Source organism: Diadema antillarum, unplaced genomic scaffold (genome assembly GCF_040938485.1).
Source record: "Diadema antillarum isolate AM-2024a unplaced genomic scaffold, OU_Dant_1.0 seq00001330_RagTag, whole genome shotgun sequence".
Lineage (NCBI taxonomy): Eukaryota > Metazoa > Echinodermata > Echinoidea > Diadematoida > Diadematidae > Diadema > Diadema antillarum.
Window position 1 is genome coordinate 127,214 of NW_027272100.1, and position 24,996 is coordinate 152,209.

Sequence of the window (24,996 nt, forward strand, 5' to 3'; positions counted from 1 at the left end):
GTTCATTTCAATGGTCACGGTTTGTGGGCTATCTTCGAATCATCTTTGATTTCTTCTTCTTCTTCTTCTTCTTCTTCTTCTTCTTCTTCGATCTTCTGATTAAGTCTGCCTCCTTCAATAGGCTGAAAATTCTTGCAGACTGTGCTATTTACATTATGATACACTTTATTTACAGATATTTACAAGCATCATAACGAATTTGAAGAAAATAACTAGCCGCTGTGATCAGTGCTTTAAAACAGAAGAATTCATTCATGTACAGCAGTGTGCATTTTATTTCAGGTAAGCCTGCATTTAATTTTGATTTCTATCTAATAAATAAAAGAATAATTGGATTATAGTTTGGGTTTCCATGTGCAAAATAAAACAGTTTTTGCCGACTGAGAATTCACAGATTTTGCCGACCGCGAATTTAAACACACGCGAAAAAGTCGGCACCGATGGAAACCGCGAAAGTATCTGTACGCGAAAGAAACCACTTTTACAGTATTCGCGTATACTAGAATACTGCGTGCGCTTCAGCACCGCAAGCGCGCCCGGCCCGTGTACAATCGTGATTTCTTCTTGTTGTCGACGAAAATGGCAACGTCGGAGTGCGCCACTTCTGCGACATCACATCAAGAACTGCAGTCGAGTGTCTCTTTCGATGGTCTAGCTGATTGTATAAAGTCGGAAACAACCACAGCTGGTGTGCCTCTAAATACGCCATGGACATTTTGGCTGGAAAGGTCTGTTTTTACCTTTGCATGTCTCACGGTGAACTCCAATCCACGAAGAGTAATTACCTCAGTCCCGCATGTTGTTTTTCGTGTGTCTATGACTGGCTGGGCTGTGCAAACATGCAAACACACACAAGTCAAGTCAAGTAGATGATAGTTTGACCGATAATTTAATACTCGCATAACTCGGATCATCTAACAAGAATCCCTACGGATCGGATTCCCTAGTCTAACTTTAGACTTGCTTCTAAAGCGGTGATGTAAAAAAAAAGAAAAAAAGAAGAAAAAAAAAATACTCCTCCGGACAGACGCCGAGACGGATCTTTCGGTCTATAAAATTTTAGATCTAGACCTAGTCTCAATATGCTTGCAGAAACTGCTGTTTTTTTTTAGTTTTTTTTTTTTTGCTCTAACACTAAAATGAGCACATATCATTTGCATAAGAAATGTGTGAAATAATATGATAACACAATGTCACTTGGATTATGACGAAAATACAAAATATTTAAATATGATTAGCCGAAAAGGTATGCTGACAGCATTGCACTCTCAGAACATGTCTATTCATGTTTGCTATGTAATGTTTCATAATGGATTATCAATAATTGACAAAACGGACCAAAGTAGTAAAGTAGGATCCGTCACCTAACTTTCCATGCAACTCCGAGAGTGAATCACATGCAGCTTGTTGGGAAATACTACTGCTCCTGGAACTATAACTAGACAGGATACAATTCATATAATACTCTACCTGCCCACAACTGTACTGATGGGAATGCTTCAGGAATAAAAGTCGGAAAAACCAATCTAAATTTTTTTGCACTTTTGGTTGCCAAAAAGTGCGAACGACTCAAAATCCTGACATATCGCATCAGCCAGATACCTCGTAAAGTTGTGGTGAACCTTCTGAAAGTTACAGTCTGCAACCCTGGCAGTATATAGCGCTGACTTTGACAGTCTGTGTGCATACAGTACTCGTGCTGAGAGTGCCCCCTTGAAGCTCTTTACAGCTTATGCTTTAACATATGTGAAGATATGACAATTTTTTTTTCAGACCTTTTTGATATGTAAATCAAATTCCAAATGGCGGTAGATAAATATTCAGCACTTCTGAAAACTATTCTTTACTTTCAAAGTGAAATTTCATCCTCATATTATTACTTTGCATGGAAACGGAAAAACCAGAAAAGTAGGTCGTCAGTGACAATGGTGAAAAAAACTCAGACATTCTAAATGTCTATGAACTCTAATAAGATATAAAGTTTAGAGAAAGAGACAAATTTACTACTCTGTGTGATCCAGCTGTTTATCAGCTCTCCTTTCTGTTTGTGTTATCCAAAAAAGAAAATCACAAAATGTCATCTTGCTATCGAGAAAAATGTCTTTAGACCTGTTCTTGTTGTATGTATAATAAAGATAACATGTTTTTTGTGTGTCCCCTTAGCAGTTAAGTTCTGTCTGTGCCCATATATTTTATTTTGAGAAAAATGAAATTATTGAAATTCTGTGTACACAATACAGTGGAGAGCTGCTCAACATCTTGATCACACAGAGTTGCCTCTTTGTCTTACTCTCTAAACTTTTACCATTCACAAATTTTCAATGTTTTCTTCTCTAACTGTTTTGTTTTCTTACAAAGCAACATGATTTCAGGATGGAATAACCATTTAACAGCAACATGTTCTTGCAGCAGTGTTTCACTTCACTTCACAAGTGGAATTATTCTATTGTTATGGCTGTAAAATACTATGTAAATTGTAAAGAAATTTGTAGCTGCCTTGTCAATGCAGTGTATAATTCTGTTGTGTACTGAGTGTAGTACAGATGTTTGTTCAGTCATTACAGCAAGAAAGGGCACAAGTGCAATGCTTGCAAAGTGTTTTCTGCTTATGTAATGTGCAATTACCCTGGTACTTACTTTCACACATACACGATCCCTCAAGAGAATCCCTCAAGAGAATTCAACGGCAAGCTCCCAGATTCTGTGCAAATACCTACACTAGGGAAAAGGGTTCTGTCATGAGGGCATTATCCAAGCTGAGTTGGGAATCCCTTCATACAAAGAGAAAACATCCGAGGCTCTGCATGCTGTATAAATTGAAAAACGGACTGGTCAGTGTCCCTCTGCATGACTATGCTCAATTCATGCAACACCAGGGCAATTCCACGGTAACTCGCGTTACAAATAATGGGTACATTTTTGGGATAATGTGCCAATATCTTTGTAATTGGTAGGATCTACAAGTTACTTTTTTCATCATGGGTTAAGTAGACATACACCAACTAAATGAATCCAAAAAGAAAAATAAAGGACAAACATGTTGGGATTCTTGAATCATTTAATTTCGGTAACTCGCGTTACACAAAAAGGACATGGTCAATTCTATGAAGACCTCTTTTTGGAAAGTCTCCTCATACTAGACAATCTTGATAAAAGTTTTCCTACCTTGAATTGATAGTGGGTTAGGACTCATAAATTAACAATATCAAAGTTGAGTAACAATGACCTGGAAAAATGTAGGGAGCCTTTATGTCGGTAACTCGCGTTACGGTAACTCGCGTTACATTATGTCCACTAACACAGGGTGACACAAATTGATGACATACAATTGTTCTGATGGCACTGAATCTTGTGTTGAATAATCTGAGAGATGCTTATTTGTGTAGATAGTAAAACGAATAAATGTTAAACAAATATTTTACTAATAAACCCAATAGAAGAGTGTGTTTAAGACTAGTAAGAGCTTCACTCCTCATAGAGACCTTGAATATGTTTGAATATATACTAGATGATATGGGTGTATTATTACATTGTAAGTTTCAGTGTGTAAAGATGAAAAATGTTGAAAGTCTTTTTAAAACAAAACATAAAAGTATCAAACCCTATATACAAGTTTACGAAACAGCTTACAATCTTTCAAAAATTCAAATCCTATCTTTGTGAGGAGTGAAAACTAGTACATTTCTTTGCAGCTGATTGACAAAAAAAACAGTTCGTAATTCCACTTTGTGCATGAACAAAAAAAGATCATTTGTACGAACAGGCATTTTGGTTTGTAAATTCACTGACATTTAGCATCTGTGATGCGATGATTATTCATGCGATCCTTATCTAAATGATGCTTGCCAGCACATCCACCTGACAGCAAGAATGGTATTTTGCAATATAAACGGAAATAAGCTGTTACTGCATTCAATACAAAACAATGAAATGGATGCCTGCTAAATTATAAACTGATGGGAGTATTCTGATCCCCTGATCTAAATGCAAGTTCATTCTTTTTTTGAACAGAAGTTCCATAAATTGTTATGTCATGCAAGCTTATGCATTATGCTGCTTTGAAAACAAGTGAAGTGCCGAACCAACTGAGAAAAAAGAAAGGTCATTTGTACCAATGTGTACATGAGCTACAGTGTATACGAACTGGCTTATTACCCTACATCGACGTAAATAAGCACTGAATTGATCAGTGTTTTAGTAGTAGCCATGATAAAAAAGTCATGGGCGTACATACTCAAGCAGTATTCAAACTTACGACCTCCTGATCACCGGACCAGGTGTCATCTCCACTAGACCACCGTGCTTTCGCCCGACAGCAAGTAGTGCTGGTTCTAATCCTTATAACATGCAGTGGGTACTGCGTAATTATTCAAATTCATGAAATTCTTCCGTTGAGATGTTTTCATTGCAACTGATTGACAAATTGCCCTACATCAACGTTAATAAGCTCACTGAATTGATCAGTGTTTTATTAGTAGCCATGACAAAAAATCATGGGCATACATACTTGAGCAGGATTCAAACCCACAACCTCCTGATCTCCGGACAGGTGTCATCTTCAGTAAACCACCGAACAAGGATTAGAACCAACACTTGCTGTGCTTTATAGCATTCTGTAATAAAAATTCTGTAATACTTATGCAGGAAATTCAAAAGATAAATCTAATGGTCTCATTCACTGCTGGATAAATGTACACATGCAGTTCAATGTGGCATGTGATCAGTGGCCTTGATGCTAATCACAGTTTATTAGGCTACCCTCCTTTGTTTCAGTCAAGCATAGTGTGTGTAGCACTGCATTTGATTGTTTTCACCACAATCTAGCTCAATTAAGTGCTAAAATTTGCTTATGTTGGGGGAAACTTGTGTTTATAGTTGGTAACTCGCGTTACATGCCGGTAACTCGCGTTACATGGTAACTCGCGTTACACTTTTCATTGACATTTTTTAATGTGATAACAGTGTTTATTCAAGTCAACATCCTGTGTACAGTATCAGGGTGTGATGAATTTAGAAAATTATGATTCCCCACAAATTACCTCCACTGCTTCCTTCAGAATGAAAAATATTTCTTGTTTCGGTAACTCGCGTTACATGGCTCAAGGGCTGAACTTTCATGTGGTGATTAAAATTTTTTGAAGGTGGCATAAAAATTTCCTCATGGGAGACTGAAGTAGAACCAATTTGCTTCTTTAAAATAAATTGATTGAAGTGCTAGCAGAATTTTTCTATTAAAAAAAGTTATATCAAGTTAAGCATGCATTTTAGCAATTTGGATGACAGAAAAATTGTCTTCAACATTTGTAGCTGTTTCTCGGGAAATATTTGACCGATTGATATAATTCTTTGAGTTTCTTTAACTTCAATATATGGGTAATACATAATGAGTAATTCTTTTGCAATATGATAAAGTTGAAATTTTAGTGCCATGTCCACATTCCCATGGAATTGCCCACCAGAAGAAATAACCAGAAATTAATCCAGCAATGGCATACAGCCAGAGTTTCCGGGATTCTTTCTTCATAACAAATGTTAAAGACTTGAACCAACTCCCTAGTGCAGTAGTCCAGTGTCCGTCATGTTTGGTAAAACAAAATTTGAAGCAATTTGCCATACTGTAAACACAGACATTTTTGCGGTACATTAATTTTCACGTATTTCATGCTACTTCTGGCTTGCGCCAATTCTATAACCCGTGAAAATATCTTCACAATTTTCTCTGAATGTTTTGAATGGGTTTCCAGTTGTGCAGCATGAATTCAAAAACTTCCGAATAATATGTTTTTAAGTCGCTCAGTGCAAAAAATTAATGATGCGAAAAAATTGACGTTACAGTAGTAGTATTTTCTAGTCGCACTCAGCCCGCACGTAGTGCTTCAAGACAAGTAATCGTGGATGTGTCTTTTTGGACATTTTGCTGACTATAAATCACACAGATACAGGTACAGAAGATTACCAAGCTGTAGCCTAGATTTTAGCGACCCAAGTACATGTACTTATGATGCTTACAACTTCAGAAGTAAATGGAAAAGGCAAAAAAAATGTTTTAATTACAATGTTAACAGAATGCATGTCTTTTTAAAGCAGAGATCATGCACAACACTCTCCAAACATCTTTTTGAGAGGAATGAAGGCAATCATTGATATCTTGATATTTATATTGATAAAAATGAAAATGGAATTATGATCAGTGCTAATAACATAGATATGGTGATTACAAAAAAGATGATGATAATTGTATAATGATCACAATGATATCGGTATAATTATAGTTTATGTTTCTGAAAAGGCAATTGTAAAAGGTAATCCAGGGGTGTAGGGGCCATGCACAGTTTTGACTTCAAAATTTATTCTAAAGATCCCCAAATTGTATTCTCATGTGTTTCAGCTTCTCTACAATGTCATTACAACCCAACTTTGATCATATCTAAAGTGATGAAATTATTGCAATAAATGTTTGCAGAGTGCATTCTAAAAATAATGACATACCAGTTCTATGTTAGCTCACTACTCCATGTATGATTAGACTGGCTATGCACTTGACCAGCTATTGGTGCCTCCAGCCTTGCCTAGGTAGCTACAGCTGTAGCTCACCAGGGCAACTTTGCCATGTGGCTTTGCTATTATCCACACTGCAGCTCTGCTTGTGTGCACACACTCCCTCACAATCTGTGTGCTCATGTTGGGAAATCAGAAGTGTCACTCCCAGCAAGCCTCACCTTGTCATTGCTGAACTTGTGTTGTACATTTGCATTTTTGTCCCTCACTAAGATAAATTCTGAGCAAAGTTTCTATTTTGTAAGAGTATGTGCTGAAAATGATCTCATTTAACAAATCAATTGTGTGCATCATGTGTACACAATCAAATTAATGTGCATTGGAAATGTTGCTGTGATATTGTGCCATCAGGGTTATGCTCCTATACATACAGTACACATCCTATTCCTAATCAGGCAGTGGGTTCTGTACTTATTGTCATCTTTTGTATTTATCTGAGAGGTTAACATTGTCCTCATTGCTTTTTCTTTGCCAGGTCAAAGCCAAATGCTACTGCAGCAGAAGTTGAGGCTAATTTGGAAGAAATCTATACTGTAAAGACAGTGGAGGTAAATATAATCATTAACCAGAAATGTCGCTATGGCGACTGGTATGCCTCCGCCATGATGCATGGTTCTCCTAATAGGACTATAATCCAATGTCTTGGCAATGTGTGATGACAGTTTCACATAATTGGTAAAATATTAAAATGACAGGTTTGTCACAAATGTGTTGAATACAGTTCACTTTCCTTGAACTAAGTTTAATTGGATGAATGGCTATATTGTAAAGAGTGCAGGTATTTGGGGATTTGAGGATTATTACGTGACTTTTGACCCTTTAATAAGTTTATGCATTGGGTAATTTTCAAGGTATGGAGAAAAAGTGTAATTTCAGTATTGTAAAATTTTAGCATTTTACCTTGGCCTCTGACCCTTAACCTTTGACCCTATGACTCTAAAATTCCCCAGAGAATCACTTTAGGCAGAACATGCATAGATACATACTAAATTTCATGATGATACCTTGAGTCACTTTTGAGATATGGAGGAATAAGTGAAATTTAGCACTTTCACCTGACCTTTGACCTTTTGGCAAGAAACTTCCAAGAGAGTCTATATTGGGTAATCCATGTATATATCCAGTTTCAATAAAAATCCTGCAGGCATTGCATAAATATGAGGGAAATAGTGAAATTTTGAGGAGTTGACCTTGAACTTTGACCCTAACCTTTGACCCATGATCCCAAATTCCCAACATAATCACTCCCAGTCAGTACTCATACCAAGTTCCATACAGATACCTTGAACCATTTGCGAGATATGGAGGAAAAAAGTGGAATTTTAAAGTTTTCACTTGACCTTTGACCTTTAATCTCTGACCTCATGACCCAAAACTCTCTCCGGAGAATATTTAGTAGTACAGGTATGCACTAAGTTTAAAGAAAATGCCTTCAGGCATTGCATATGTATCTATACACATCACTCAACAAAAAAAGTAAGTTTCCCCCTAGCATTTTTGGATATATATCAAAAAAGGATTTTACCGATTTTCATAATTCAAACGGGAATGGATAGGGAATTTTATTACTCATAACATGAATGGCATTATCATTGCCACTAGATATCATTATTGGTGTGAAAAAATGCATTTTATGTCAAAATGCATGGAAAAAATTGCACTTTAAATAGAGATTTGCATTGACTTTACACAAATAGTCAAACAATTACTCATGATTCTGAACTTTTAAGCATGGTTTATTGCATATTTCTCTATCTCTTTCTTTTCATGAGCATCCAGTGAAGTATTTAATAATTGATATGTCCACCATCCGCTTCAATGACCAGCTGACATCTCTTCCTCATACTGTTAATTAAAGTTTGTACTTGGCGCTGCTCAATGTTGGCCCATGCTCTCTGCAAGATGCGCTGAAATTCTTGCAGTGAAGTGTTATCCTTCATCTTCTTGCTCTCTTTCCGCTTAAATTTCCTTATGGCATTGGGCGAAACCCCAAGTCTCCTGGCCACCTCCTTAACTGGAACCCCAGCTTCAAGGAAAGCTGTAGCTCTCCCTCTTTCAAAAATTTGCGGACGCGGCATGATGCAAAATGGCCATAAGCACATTAATGTGATTAACCCAAACTGGAATTAAAAAGCACATGGCTTCGACCAACATTTTGATATTGAAAAGGCCTATTGTTTGAAAAGTATGCATAACATCTGTTTAATAGGGAAGCACATTGTACCTGAAGAAATTCCTGAGAATTACTTAACAATTTAAAAAGGTCATTTGCTAACTTGCATAGGAAATGTACACAATATGCTTCATATTACCTGAAGTGCAACTTTTTTCCCTATACATTTTGACATAAAATGCATTTTTTCACACCAATAATGATATCTGGTGGCAATGATATGCCATTCATGTTATGAGTAATAAAATTCCCTGTTCATTCCTGTTTGAATTATGAAAATCGGTAAAATACTTTTTGAGAAATATCCAAAAATGCTAGGGGGAACTTACTTTTTTGGTTGAGAGTGTATATATATAGTGAAATTTTGAGCATTTGACCTTGACCTTTTGACCTTAGACCTTGAGCATGTGCACCCAAAAGTTGATAGGCACAACTTCGCCCACTCATACATATACATGCCAAGTTCCGTTGGGATATCTCAAACGTTTTTTTGTTACGCTGTCCACAAAATTGATTACGGATGGAAAAACGGATGGACGAATAGACGGATGGACAACCCAGAAACATAATGCCTCTGGCAACACTTTGTTGCAGAGGCATACAAAAATACCTTTTACACCTTGTATGAGAAAGTGAATCATAGTTGGACTTTACCCATCCCAGTGTGTCCATTGATATAGATGTGTGCATTTCATGTCTGTACTTGTCTGGTGGCTCTGTATTTTACAGGGACTTGATAGAGCTGTAGATGTGTTGAAGTTAATGCAGAAAACTATTTTCATATTTGTTAGTATGTTTTTGATTGATATATATGTGCATAATTGTATATATACAATTGTGTGTGTGTGTGTGTGTGTGTGTGTGTGTGTGTGTATGTGTGTGTATGTGTATGTACAGGGCTCAACAGTAGCAGTGGCCTGGGTTTATCTATGCCATGTTCTTCATGTTTCAGGCTTTTCTCGTACAGAAAAGGTACCGGTAATGATATAGGTTATAGTGTAACCTGGTTATAAGTAGTGTGAAGTGTACATGATGTACATTATGTTGTGCTTTTCATGGCAGAATTTCTGGGGTGTGTACAACAACATTCCTGATGCCAGCAAGCTATCGCTAAGGTACAGCTATCATCTCATGAGAGGAAAAATCAAACCTCTATGGTGAGTCATTTCTCAAATTCAGTTGTGTCAGAGTTTCCCATTCTTCGTTTTGACCTTTCATAGATTCAGGTTTGGGGGAAAACTGAGCAAAAAAAAGAAAAGAAAAGAAAAGAAAAGAAAAGAAAAGAAAAGAAAAGAAAAGAAAAGAAAAAGAAAGATAAAACAAAATAAAACAACCCACACAACACAAACAAGTACATGTATGGCGATTGAACATGAGCTGTGCAATATTAGTGTCTTAAATGCTTCAGCAATAATAGAACAAGATTAGATCCTTATCTTTATAAAGATAATGTCTCCCTGTGTTGTCACATCATGTATTGATGCAGCAAACTCTTGTACACATGTGGCTCTTTGCTTGTAATGCAAGACACCCGTGAAACTACATATTTAAAACAAAGTGTTTACATATGAAAAGCTTTTATAACATATCAGTCTGTTGCCTGAGAAAATAGATTTGACACTTATTTTCATTTCTTGCAGGGAGGACCCAAATAACTCACAAGGAGGAGATTGGAAATTCAAAGTTCCAAAGCACTTCACGGTGAGATCCTTTGCTACTGTGACCTTTTGCAAATGTGCACCTTATTTTACTTTTCCACTGTCATTATGGTTATTTTAGTGATTTACAGTTTGACATTCATAACCACGCACTGCATTATATGCAAGTTTTTTCGACATGTGCACACTGTTCTAATATACATATATTTGGTGTGCTTTGCTTGGCATTCATCCAAAAGGCTTTATAGTAACTCTGTATGTATGAGTGCACATAGGATGCAGTAAGTCCACTTACCCACTTGCCTTTAAAAAGTCAATGTAAAGACCTGGCAGTGTGTGGATACCATGCAATGGGAAGGCTGGCCTAACTCGAATATATTCTAGAATTCTGGTAACGAAATGTGTACAGGTTTATCACTGATCTCTTTGTAATTAAAAACAGCTGAAGAATCTTGACTGGAGTTGAGCCAACTCTACACCAGCAAACCTGTGCTATTCGTGGTTTTTGAATGTCCCTCAGTGGGCAGCGAATTAGGCTTGATCTAGTCGGGCACCCTTTTGTCTCCACACTACCTGGTCTTTAAACCCGCTGCTGGGCAGTTGATGTGATTGAGCACTTGCCTAGCTTTAAAGCCAAAACATTGCTCTCATATACCTGCAGAACTGTCAATTATTGCTCCAAAATGTACACATATGCATAAGAAATAACTAAATAATGCTGTGATATCAAGATTTCAGTTCTGTAACATCAGAAATATGAAGTATTAGCCCAAAATGTTTGCTGGAAGTCCACAATCTTGGAGCTTACCCAATTGTGGTTGCTTTGTAATTTTTCATAATAGATTATAAATTATTGACAAATCGGGCCATGGTAATATCCATATGAGCAATCTTTCATGCTGAAGTGAATCACATACAGTGCACTCCCGTTACAGCGAACACGGTTATAACGAAATTTCGTTATAACGAAGTAAATCTTCTGGTCCCAAAATTATCACCATTAAAGTCTATGGTAAAAAATTCGCTTATAACGAACACGGTTATAGCGAAATTTCTGTGAAAACGAAGTCTTTTCCGAGCGCCACAGACAAAGAAAAACAAAAGAAATATGCTCCGTTATAACGAAATGTGAATTGCTTTCGAAAATACGTAGCGGAACAAGCATTTATAGCATGGGTGAACGCTTCACACCACTGTGTGTTCACTCCTTGTGTCACGCACAGTTTCTGAGGGGAACTTGCGTTTATTATTGTGATACAGTTATCCCATCACATTTCACATAGCGTTCCAGTGTATGATGAGTATTCAGCAAACAGAATATGATATATATATGTGGTTTCCTTGTTTTCGATATATATTGTATTTGTTCGGTTATAACGAAAGAAAACTGCCGGTCCCGAGCATTTCGTTAAAACGGGAGTGCACTGTACAGATTACAATTACAATTGCATGTTGAATCATCACGTAGCATTCTACCTCCCCACAATGCTGAATGGGAAGGACGATTTCAAGTCGGTATACCGACTTTTATCATTTTATACTTTTGAACTCAAAATACTACAGAAATTAAGTCATTATCCCAGCAAATCCCATCATCCAAACAAGTTTCTTGGTAAAGCTTTCCAATATATTGCAAACAAATTCTAACTGGTAAAAGATGAATTTGAGTCCCTATGAGTACTATGTTTTAGCTTTAAAGTTTGGGGCCCGTGCCAATATGCCTATGCAGCCTTGTGGAAAAGGTACTTCTTCATTGGTCTGGCACATATGTGTGAAAAAATGATTCGATACCTGCAGAAGCTCCTAAAAATGATTCATTCTTCTTGAGGCATTAATGATCAAGCATATTCTCTGATTTATCTATTTTTATATAAAGCTAGATGATATTAGGATGGAATTTCCTTTTATAATAACTTGCAGTCTTTTGTAGAGGCAGTCATATATTTGTAGGACACTTTCTTCTCTTCAGTATCATTTAACATTCCATTTTCATATTACAGTGCACTCCCGTTATAACGAAATGCTCGGGACCGGCAGTTTTCTTTCGTTATAACGAAATTTCGTTATAACCGAACCAATACAATATATAATGAAAACAAGGAAACCACGTACATATATCATATTGTTTGCAGAATACTCATCATACACTGGAAAGCTATGTGGAATGTGATGGGATAACAGCGTATTATCAATAAACGCAAGTTCCCCTCAGAAACTATGCGTGACACATGGAGCGAACACACAGTGGTGTGAAGCGTTCACCCATGCAGAGACGCTATAAATGCCTGTTCCGCTACGTATTTTCGAAAGCAATTCGCTTTTCGTTATAACGGAGCACATTTCTTTTGTTTTTCTTTGACTGTGGCGCTCGGAAAAGACTTCGTTATAGCGGAAATTTCGCTATAACCGTGTTCGTTATAAGCGAATTTTGAACCATAGACTTTAATGGTGATAATTTTGGGACCAGAAGATTTACTTCGTTATAACGAAATTTCGTTATAACCGTGTTCGTTGTAACGGGAGTGCACTGTACATATTGGTTTCTACATTTGTTTCTGTCACCTTCATATCTACTCAAATTTCTCAGAATTTGATGATACACCTATATAATCTTCTCAGTCTCTGCTGTAGTTTGTCTGAGATAAGTCATTTTTATTTCATGCTTCATTTGACAGACCAAAGTTTGGAAGGAGGTTCTACTCGCAGCAATAGGAGAGCAGTTTTCAAAGAGTGTTGCACCAGGTGTGGATAGTTCATGTTTATGGCTGTACGACATAAGGAAGGAAAGGGCCGTCAACAGAACAGGGCTCATTGTATAGATATTCTTATAAAATACATCATACTTGTATAAATCTAATGATTTTTGTAGGGAGATTGATTTCATGATCATTATGGATCATCTCTGTATGGCAAGTAAACCATTTTACCTTACATCAGTGACAGTGGTGCTTACCTTTAACCCGTTGAGCTTACCTTTAACCCGTTGAGGACGGTTTGATTTTGTTGCAACACATATTTCCTATAGACACCTGCCTGAATATACTCAGGACTCGTCCTCAACAGGTTAACATTTTAACATCAATGTGACGAGAGGACTAGAACCATATCCCATTTGCAGAGAGATTATTTTGAGCATCATTATATCTTAGTCTGGACTAAAACCTTCAAGATCTGTCAATGTTCCTCAGAAATGATAATAGTGAATATACGCATGTTTAGTCACAGATCAAAGTGGAAATTGCCTTGTCCAAATATGTAACTTGTATAGTAGATGTAGTTTAGCAAGCAAGGTGATTAATTCAGTGTACCCAGTAGTTAGATGTAGCAGGTCTGACATGAATGTCTTCTTTCATTTAGAGTCTCATATGTATTACTCTTTCTTCTCTCCTTGGCACAGATGATGAAGTAATTGGCGTCAGTGTCAGCGTAAGAAATAACAATGATGTAATTCAGGTCTGGAATCGGTTTTCAAGGCTGTCTGAACAGGCTTCTATTGTGGAAAAAGTCAAAGATTTGACACCAGACATCGACTTCAGGGCAACGTTCTACAAATGTGAGCTCATGTGGAAAGCTCATTACTCTTTCTTTGTTTTCATCATGTAAATAGGTACTCTAGTTATTGTGTGAACACGACGGTGTGGATACAAGGGTGTGCTCAATTAGCTTCCAAATATTTATACCCCCGCCAAACGAAGTTTGAAGGGGGTATATAGGAATCAGCGGACGGTCGGCGGTCGGGCGGTCGGGCGGGCGGGCGGTCGGGCGTTTGGTCCGTTGCAAATCTTGCGTCGCGAACTACTTCCTCAGTTTTCAACCGATTCCCATAAAACTTGGCACAGATGTGTGCCTTGGGTTGTAGATGTGCAAGACGTATTTTTTGACAGTACCCAAAAGTACGTTGCCATGGTAACGGCATATTATGGGCAAAAATGGGTACAAATCTTGCGTCGCGAACTCCTCCCACAGTTTTTGATCAATTTTTATGAAATTAGGTACAGATGTTCATCTGAATATGTTAATGTGCAAGACACATATTTCCGCAGTGGCAAAAAGTGCGTTGCCATGGTAACGGCATGTTATTGGTAAAATATAGGGCAAAATGCTTCATGGCAAAAGTGCTTCATCAGTGTTCTTCCAATTCTCATGGAATTCATATTGAATGTTTGTCTTAGGATATAGGTCAGCATGACACATTTCTTGACAGTGACAAAAAGTATGTTGCCATGGTAACAGCTCACATATTATGAGCCAAAATGATGGAAAATTTTGTGTTGCAAACTACTTCCTCAGTTTTTGCCCAATTTCCATGAAACTTGGTACAGATGTGTGCCTTTGGTTGTAGATGTGCAAGACGCATTTTTTGACAGTACCCGAAAGTACGTTGCCATGGTAACGGCATATTAATGGCAGAAGATCAAGGAAAGATCTTGCGGATTTAACTACTTCCTCAGTTTTTTGACCAAAGCTTATGAAATGTGGCACACACCTTGATCTTGGTGGGAAGATGTGGAAAACATATTTTTCGGACGTGTCGGAAGCTGCGTTGCCATGGTAACGGCATATAAATGGCAGAAGATCAAGGAAAGATCTTGCGGATTGAACTACTTCCTCTGTATTCGACTGAAGCTCATGAAATGTGGCACACACATTGGTCTTGGTGGGAAGATGTGCAAGACATATTTTTTGGACGTGTCGGAAGCTGCGTTGCCATGGTAACGGCATATTAATGGCGGAAGATCAAGGAAAGATCTTGTGGATTGAACTACTTCCTCAGTTTTTGACAAAAGCTTATGAAATGTGGCACACACAATAGTCTTGGTGGGAAGATGTGCAAGACATATTTTTCGGACGTGTCGGAAGCTGCGTTGCCATGGTAACGGTATTTAATTGGCAGAAGATCAACGAAAGATCATTCCTTGGGTAAGACTGTCGTCACGGGGCGGGGGTATTAATCACCTTAAGTGATATTTCTAGTTTTCTTCTTCCCTTTCTTGACCCTAACTAGGCCAGGCTATTTAGGTAGATGATAGGTAGATGATAGTAGATGATAGGTAGATGATGGTAGATGATAGGTAGATGATAGGTAGATGATAGATCTCGGCCGTCGATAATGTGATCACGTCGAAAATCAGCACACACATTGCTTGTATCGTAATCTAAAAAACTGTAAAGTTGATTTTTCAGCAAATTATCATTTGTGCTAAATTATGCTAGTTCATGCATAATGATTCATAAATTCAGATGATTTGCTATAGATCACTAAATAAAGCTCAAAACAGGCACATTTTGAGTGTAAATATTCTTTCTTGTGTCCTTAGCAAATGTAGAAGAAAAAAATTGTGCCATCAGAAAAAATTCCTAAGTATTTCATTTTTTTACATTTCTTATGTATTTCCTTGTTTTTCAACTTTTGTATTTCATTGTTGTTGTTTTTTTGGATGAAATTTCTCCGCGAAATTGTTCCAAACATTAAAATATGCTGTTAATTGATTTCAATCAATAAAACCCCAAAATAATCATGATTTTATGAAATTTGATTGTAATCACAGTTTTCATTGAAAATGTACAAGAATTCGCATTTTTGAGCAATTTTGGTCTGACATGCATGTACATATTTATGTGTAACTTCGGATCTGCATGCCCGAATGTTGCAAATTTGGTGGCAAAAGATGCGGGAGCCTCAAAATAAAAAAGTCGTGAAACATCACCGTGATAGCTTTTTGCGATGGCGATACATCGTGTGGAATGTTGAAGGGGGGCTAATGTTATCAAACAGAAGCAAATTTAGGCTCCTTGCAGGACATCCACATTACTGATGAGTTTGAATCATGCATTTCTCCCATGTGAAGATGTACACATAGTTGCTCTTTGCCCAAAGTCTGTGTCTCCATTTTTCCTTTGCTCTTCCTGCAGCTCATCAGCAACATGAAGCCTTTGAGAAGTCCCGCCCATAGCCAATGGTGATGGGAGAGGTAACACACTCTGTCCCTCTCACACAGCCAGGCAAAAGAGCCAGCTTTGTAGAACACCTGCTGCATGCCTCAGTCAAGCAGCTTCGAGGAGTCCCAGAGTTTGTGCAATGAATGACAGGTGCTGGTCATCAAGTACTCAGTGGCAATGTCCACATTGTCTGTGTTTGGAGTAGCCAACTGGAGTGGAGCATGTCCATTCACAAACATTAAAACAATATGTTGTCCTAGCTATGGTTTTAAAGGTTTATGTAGTAATGAAGAGAGATCCTTCAAAACCTGTTGGACTTTTTAACAGTGATTACTTTCAAGGCAACTATTCATGAATTCCACTGCAAACTGTCCTTTTATTTGAAAACATTTCAACATGTTTCATCAGCAGAAATTCCAGACTATTTTGTAGACTGAATTCTGATGAATTTATTTGATAGGCTTTCCAATCAGTAGACTTGCTCAATTGTAGGATATACAGATAACATGCAAGGGCAGGTCATCAGTCTCGCAAAATTTCTGCCAGTGTGGTGTATTTTACTCTTCAATATCTTAAAGACAAAATAGCACATGATCTAAACACTGCTTGATTTACAATTTTATGTAAAGGCACAGTTCTTCATCTTGATAACATGCTTAAACATGCAATAGAAATGTCTGTCATTTTATCTTGCTGCTCAAGATTAATTGATGCTGTTGCAAGTGAGAAAAAGCAACTTTGACAGTGTGTTTTTTGTTCTACATGTGAAAGGGAAGAATGGTGTGTGTGAAATCACAACAGTGTTGGATTCATTTTATTGTGAATATTTATAATAACAAAGATTATGAAGGGTTGTTCACTTTGCATCATACATGTATGAAAAACAATAGGTTATTGATTCTCAACTAATAAATACATGTATGTGTGTAGGAAAGATGAAAGACAGGCTCCTCTAAATCAGTCTGTTTTTACACATATGAAATGTGCGTTAATTCTAAAGAACAATTGCCCCTCCCCCCCCCCCCTTCTTGGCTTATATTATATACATTATGTAGCTGTACAAATGGAAATTAATTTGGAAGGTGGAGTTAAATGCAAGCATAAGCTTTAGGATGGCACATCTGTATAAGTCACTTATTGCGTTCAGTTATTTTCAGGAGTGGGAAATTTGACGACGTATTCCCAAATTGTCAATGTTCCTGTTGGCATGGGGCACACCTCCCAACTGTCGTGGTTACCTTTCTATCAGTTGAATTCCATTCTCAGTTTGTTTGTTTAATCCAACAACAAAAAAAAAGTGCTGGATTACTTCAGTTCTTCTTCTTTTTAAAAGTTGGTTAAAATAACCATTAATGTCATGTATGTCAATGTGGCCTTGTTCTGTGCTGTAAATCTCAAAGAGCCATGAACATGTAGCAGCAAGTGTTAAGATTATGTAGTAAACACAGCATGTTTTGTATCTATCGATCACAGATTTTCAAAGCTTGATACTTTTGTATTAATGCTGTAAATGCGCAGTAGAATGAATCTGGTCCAAGCACAGTGGCACAGTGCAAGATTACTAAAGTGCAAGATTACTGAACTGCATTGCTGTGCAGTGAGATACATTCATGCCACACAGGATATAAGTAAAAGTTTGGGGTTTTTTTTCAGCACTGTTGGTGAACCAGTAGCAACTTGCTGAATTCATGAAAACAAAACCCTCCAGAAAATAACTGCTCATACAGTATGAGACTGTATAGGCAAGCAGTCATGGAGCAAGAAATGCAGAAGACTTGGTAGTGATATACCAATGGTAAATGAACGATGTTACTTCCAGTGTCCTTGTAATATATGATTTTTTATTTTTTCTTTACTTCAATCTGTATTTCATCTCTCTTGTATTCTCAAGTGAATGGCCCAGATGCTAGCTAATGTTTGTATGAGTGCATCCCTTCCAATGTTTGTAATGCCATTCTTGAATTGATGCAGAAGTGCCACGTAGAAACATGTTTTGTGACCCAAGTATGTGTTTACTTCTGCATACAATAAGGGGACCTACCTCTTAGCCAGAAAGGAAGGAAAATTGATGGATATTGCTGGTGCAACACCTGTTTTGTTTTTGATTTTTGTTTTTTTCTTTGACTTGGCTAGGATGGGTATCTCACAAGGAAACTGCTCCCACTGTCACAAAAAAAAAGTGACCAATTGGATTTAATGTAGCTGTCAGTATACCACATGTTTTAGAACTACTGTATTTCATCCTGCACATGGTATAATTAGAAGACAATGGTAGGAAGCTGAGTATCAAAGCTTGTATATCCACATTGATTACCTGTGCAGAAAATGAATTAACAAATATCTTCACAACTTTAAAAAAAAAGTGTAACACACATGTAAACTTTCAAGTTGGTTTGCTTATCTGCTTTTACTTTGTATAGCTAGCCTAACTATCATTTTGAGCAGAATCTGTTAATTTCATTCACTATCATTATCAAAAAACCCATACCAGTGAAGAGCAAACTTTCAACTGCCACTCCATTTTGAATGTTCCTTCGTTGCCCAAGGCTTACTCAAACCTGGCTTTAATTGTGGTCATTCTCTTGTCTGAGTCATAAACCCTGTCACATAAAAGATTCATCCTGATAATGACTCGCAATAATCTGCAACTAGCAAAGCATCTGCTATGTTACTACTAAAAGAATCTCTTTACTGTGAGGGGCCCCAAGTCTTGTCCAATGATAATGGGCATTAAGTTATGTATTCTCTTCAATTACAAAGTATTGTTAGCCCGTTGAGGACGAGTCCTGAGTATACTCGGGCATGTGTCTATGGGAAATGTGTGTTATAGCAAAATCAGCCCATCCTCAATGGGTTAAGGCTACAAACAAATGGCTGTAAGTATCACTTAACAGGCTTCTGCATGGTAGCACATGGCCAAGTTTTTGTTTGACCTTTGTTTTGTAGCATGCATGAATACCGCAGTCCGTCCGAGCATAGGTTGTAGCCCCAAGTGTGTGAACCAAAACATACCATTATATGCAGTCTCATACTGCCACAGTGTGTGTCTTGTCAGTTTGGAACCAGAGAGGACTGACTGCATGCATATTAAAGCATTTAGAGTGTAGCTTAATCTGAATTTCAACTGCATGTGCTGTGCTGTCTTTGAAATCAATTAAATTATATCTAATTTAATGAAAATTTAAATTCAGTATCCATATACAGTATGTTGCAGGAAACTGAAGACTGGGAATGTAGAATCAAGATTAGACACCTAGAAAAGTAGAGTTAATATTATTTGGTTGTCAATTAAAAATAGTGAATAGAAGTATGAGTAGATGCCTACGTGGTTTGATATTTAGAGCCCTTCATGAACGAACAATTCTATCGTTTCATGTAGAAAGCTTGACCTCATTCTTTATGTGACATAGCAAATTAGAAATTATTATATATTTTTATGAGATATGATTGCAACCAAAGAAAGCACCTGTTAGTATGTTTCCATATGCTATTCTCAAATATTTCTAGTTATCATGCTTTTATGTAATGAAGCACATATATTTTTCTTCAGTAGTTCAAACAGTGCTCAGCTGTCATCCATAGTAGATGGAAAAGGGTCAACCACTATATAAAACTAAATGTGTGTGTCATAAATGAGCTCTGAATGAAAAACTGTGACACCTCACTCTTATTGAAATAGTTATGATGCCAATGAATACAAACTTTCAGCATACACTAATGATGAGTGTATGGATATGTTTTAGTAGAAAATGTTTGCAAGTTGTGATACATCGGACCATTGTAGATGTAATGTTGATATTCCTGAGAAGTTAAAAAATGTAAATGAATTCTTGGCTTCAATGATAAGCATTTGAAGGATTTTGTATGTTTAATACACAGAAAGAGACTGCAACACTCATTTTACATTGTTACATGTATCTACAAAATCTCTTTGCATAGTTTCAAAGTTTCATGCAAATAGATCTGACTAGGCACATTTCTAGGGACATTATGTGCAAAGAAATGAACAGATTTGAGGAAAAAAAGTTGTGATACATCGGACCATTGTAGATGTGATGTTGATATTCCTGAGAAGTTAAAAAATGTAAATGAATTCTTGGCTTCAATGATAAGCATTTGAAGGATTTTGTATGTTTAATACACAGAAAGAGACTGCAACACTCATTTTACATTGTTACATGTATCTACAAAATCTCTTTGCATAGTTTCAAAGTTTCATGCAAATAGATCTGACTAGGCACATTTCAAGGGACATTATGTGCAAAGAAATAAACAGATTTGAGGAAAAAAAGGAAGAAGAAAGTAGAATGTTGTGTCTTGACATTTTGTGTCATGATTAGGTTGCCCTGTTCTTACATCATGTTGTCTTCAGTTTTTGAGTTTCCAATACCCATGGAAAAGTAAAGTTAGCAGCAAAGTTATGGCACCCAATTATTTATTAGGACTCTAGTGAACCTAATAATTACTCATTCTGGTATCATTCTCATTCAATGAAATACTACCACTCTTACTGAAACTGTTACATTTTGCTCAGAATTTTACAAGTTCACTGTATTTTGTTGTATATAACGGTAGATTATTATTATTATTTTCTTTTTAAAATTTTCAGTCACATGTTTGGGGATATCCAGCACAAGAAAGTGTGTCATGGATGAATACCATGGTGAATTTTATCGTCAGTTGATATGGCTGGGATATAATGTCTGTGTATGCCAGAACAGTATTGTGTATCGCATCACTCAGAATAATTACAAATACTTACAAAACTACAATGCATTAAGAAATGATCACATTGTATGCACACATCTGTAAAGCATTGGAAGAAACACATTCATTTCAGGGCTTCTCAAATTCTTATTTCTCTGTCAAATTCTGTTGGAAGATATTGCAAATGCAGTAATGACAGCACTTGTTTGTTTTATATTTTGGGTTTTAAAAAAATTAAGCAAAAGACGGGGAAAATGTGAGGCGAGAACTTGTGTGGTGGATGTGATGTTGTGGAGGGATCCTTCACTGATCGTATGAACTCAAAGTAGTGTACGATGTCAGAATTGCTTTGTGATGTCATGATTGCCTTGTGACATCATTTCACAAATAGTACTAGTATGCTGTAAAAGTGGATATATTTTCGCATGATTAATCTATTTTGCTCGGCCAGGTAAGATGACTTCTGTGTGTTTATTTTGAAGAATCAGGAAATCAATTATTGGAACATATGGCATGCAAAAATATTCACATGCTTTTATTTTCATGCTAGCATCTAGTTGTGGGAAATTCATGAAAATTTCCACGCCATGAAAATGTCAAATTTACAGTATACTATTTGGGAAATGCCGTCATAAAAAGTGACATCATTTTGCAAATGGTACATCATGGAGTATCAAGCATGCCAACATTTGGACTTAGCTAAAAATACATTGTATCTATAATCACATGAAGCTCTTTCAACCTATTACTAGAGGATAAATTCTATTTTTGATCCAAAATATAATAATTGCTATGCCTTACTTGTGCAGGGTTGCCATAATATTGAAATTCAATCATAGGAATTTGATCAGGGGGATATCTTCATTTATCAGTAAAGCAAAAGTAGGGGATCCATTCTCATCTACATACATGTATTTCAAAATCAAGTGGGGAAGATGAAATGTAATGTACCAGATGTATTGATAAACACCTTATTGTGGCATCTTATGTTCATGGTAGGCCTATATGATAGCAAAAAGATTTGCTTTTTTTCTTCTGCTGCTTGTCTTGCTGATTTTTTTTTTAACTCGTTCAGATGATGAAAACCAGTAAAGACACATTTTTTTTTCAAGATACTTCCTGTACACTCATCTGTTACGCAGGAGATATATATCCTTTCTGTATTGACTGTGTAATCCAAGCAATGCATTGAGTACACTATTGACATGAAGTATACAAAATATAATTAGATTTGTGTAAAGCCGTATTCTCAATCCATAATGTGTCATGAAGTGGCTTTAAAAAGTTGACTCACAAATCATAAGTAGGTAGAATGAAGCAAGAGGGTCTTGCCTTGTCAGATAAGAAGCATATCCCTGTAGTCCAAAGACTGCAGTGCTGTGTGAAAACACTATGTTCCCCTACTTTGTTTCCTTATAAACTACTTGTAGTTATGTGTCCTAATGGCTGATTAAAATTAAAGCAATAAACTTTGCAATTTAATCATATTATGTTTCAGTCCATCTTTACAACTGAAAAAAAAAGAAATATGTGAAGAGAAGTTTGTGAAATTATTTAACTCGGATTTATGTGTACCTCTTGAAATATATGATTCTAGCATTCAATTAGATAAATGGAAAATACCTGGCAGTCACAGAGATTAAGCTATTTTAGAAATTCCACACTTACTGCATCTCATTTACCATTAGAAATTTGTCATAATGTAATGATTAAAATTCACAAGTTGATGGTTCCATCTACTGCATACCTGTACATGAATGTATCAATGGAATACACAGCATTATGATGAGCAACACACTCAAAGTCATGTAGTAGTTGGAATCATATTGTATGTTTCTGATCCTATTGGAGTTAAAAGTATGTCTGATAAGCAAATCCTATAATCAAAACATATCCCATGTTATCATTCTCTGACAAAAAAAAAAATATGTAGAAGTGATATCTATTTATATTTTGCATGATGTTTGCCTGTATTGATGATTGTATAAAGGAGATTTATTTTATATGTGTAAATAAAATGCTTACAGAACTATGGATCTGTTTTACAACAGTGATAATGTCATTCTTTGGAATCAGATGGAAAAAGAAAGAATGAGTAAAGAAGTAAATAAACAAAAAAAAAGGAATGTCTCTCAGCTTTCTATCTTTGATGATCTCCCTTTCTAGGAATGATGGTTCCATTATGGCATCTTCATTACACACACACACACACACACACACACACACACATACATATATAGGCCTACACACACACACACTCTTGTATGAAACATAGATGTCATGAATTATGATTATACAAGACATGGCTGCAATGAGGCTAGTCGCAAATACATGTTCAAGTCATGTCAATTGTTCTACAATATTGAGAGCATGACGAGAGTGGATAACAAATGCATGTGATTAATATATAAATATTACGCGGCTTTTAATACATGAATGGGCTTGGGATGAATTCAGCGGCAATGAAACGTGTAATGCTGCAAGACCAGTTGAGGAAGTACCCTCGGGGAACATTTTTAGTGCAATCAGATTAGTACTGGATAGATAGTAAATGTATGTATCAATATTCTGCAGGTCAATACCCTCAACTCATTTCATCTTGATAGCATGCTACTTGAATAATTGTCAAGTTTTTCCTTTATTAGATTAATTGTTAATTTTAAAAAAAAATTTTAATCATCATTACTGTTATCATTACTACAGTGTATTATCATTATCATTATCATTATCACCATTATATGATTATCATCACTAGGCTTCTAGACTTTTCCAGATTTTGTTCACACCTTTTGCTCACATGAGATGGAAATGAACATAATACAAGACATGATATATCCCAGGGGACAAATCACTTTGTCATCCCATTACAAACTGCCGTGGTGTATGAAATGAACCCTTTATACACTGCACCATCACTTAAAAAGGGTAAAGAGAGGAAGTAAGAGTAATTAATAGAAAGAGGAACTATAGAAGGAGGAGGAGGAGAGGAAGCTATGGGGGGGGGGTATAAAAACAGACAAGTGGAGATATATACAGGTTATATGTTCTGCAAAAACATGTATGACTCATGAGAATAAATTGTACTCAGTATAGTAGTTCATTCTCATATTCAGACCATCATTTTTCACATATGTTATCTTTTTTTTTAAATTGGACATACAGTGCACATCTCTTTCCCCTTCTCCTGAGAACATGTGCATCCAGAATAATTATGCTGTAGAAATTTATAGAATATCATTAGAATGACGGAGGATGAGATAGAAGAAAAAAAAAAACCCCCAGTAACTCTCGATGTGCAATGTGTATTTTATAGTAAAGTAGTATATGGTGAGGAAGGGTAGTTAGGTTAGGGAGAATTGTTTTTTGGGATGAGTTTTATTTTAGATATGATATACTTCTTCTTTTATCTGTGGCAATTTTTCTAATTGCCATATTTATACTATAATTGCCATTTTATTTGTTACATTGAAACCTGAAAATGTATAATTGATACAGTTATCTCTTTCTAATTAAGGAATTATTCCGTTATGTTTTTTGGACAGTAATACCAAATTGAATTGATGTTTTTTGTATTATTTGATTGGAAGAGAATAAACATTAGTGGGGGAAAAAAAGATGTAAATTTTTGTAGCAAGACGCATGCACCTATACAGCCCCACCCAAAGAGCCTGTGAGTGTAGTGATTGGTGAGAAAAATATCTCTTTACCCCCACCCCACCGCATCTAGCTAGCTCAAAGCAACTTTTGTATTTACACACTCCTTCGTGTACAGTAAACACCGTGTGTAACATGCTAGCAGCATGAATACACAAAATCGATAGAGCGCGAGCTCCAAAAGCAAAGAAGAGGGTTGAGTAATGAGGAACTCTATACTACCGCTTCCATTCTGTCATCGGTACGGTACGCACCTGGTACCTGTGTTGTATACATAGTACCTATATATCTGACAAAGCTCTCATT

At 36.5% G+C, this 24,996-nt stretch overlaps 1 protein-coding gene across 1 annotated transcript; it reads left to right on the top strand.

The window, feature by feature from the left end:
- Positions 1-579: 579 nt before the first annotated feature.
- On the top strand, positions 580-16,958 carry LOC139708379 (eukaryotic translation initiation factor 4E type 3-like). The gene is made up of 7 exons (XM_071620331.1): positions 580-728; positions 7,034-7,106; positions 9,794-9,888; positions 10,372-10,432; positions 13,065-13,131; positions 13,787-13,942; positions 16,303-16,958. The coding sequence occupies exons 1-7, from the start codon at positions 580-582 to the stop codon at positions 16,341-16,343; spliced, it is 642 nt and encodes a 213-aa protein (XP_071476432.1). The 3' UTR covers positions 16,344-16,958.
- Positions 16,959-24,996: the final 8,038 nt, after the last annotated feature.

Bases quoted from the DNA above. Each gene is read 5' to 3' on its own strand.
- LOC139708379 (XM_071620331.1), top strand. From the start codon at position 580: ATGGCAACGTCGGAGTGCGCCACTTCTGCGACATCACATCAAGAACTG. The intron at 9,889-10,371 runs GTGAGTCATTTC...CATTTCTTGCAG, and splicing joins GGAAAAATCAAACCTCTATG to GGAGGACCCAAATAACTCAC. The intron at 10,433-13,064 runs GTGAGATCCTTT...TTCATTTGACAG, and splicing joins AAGTTCCAAAGCACTTCACG to ACCAAAGTTTGGAAGGAGGT.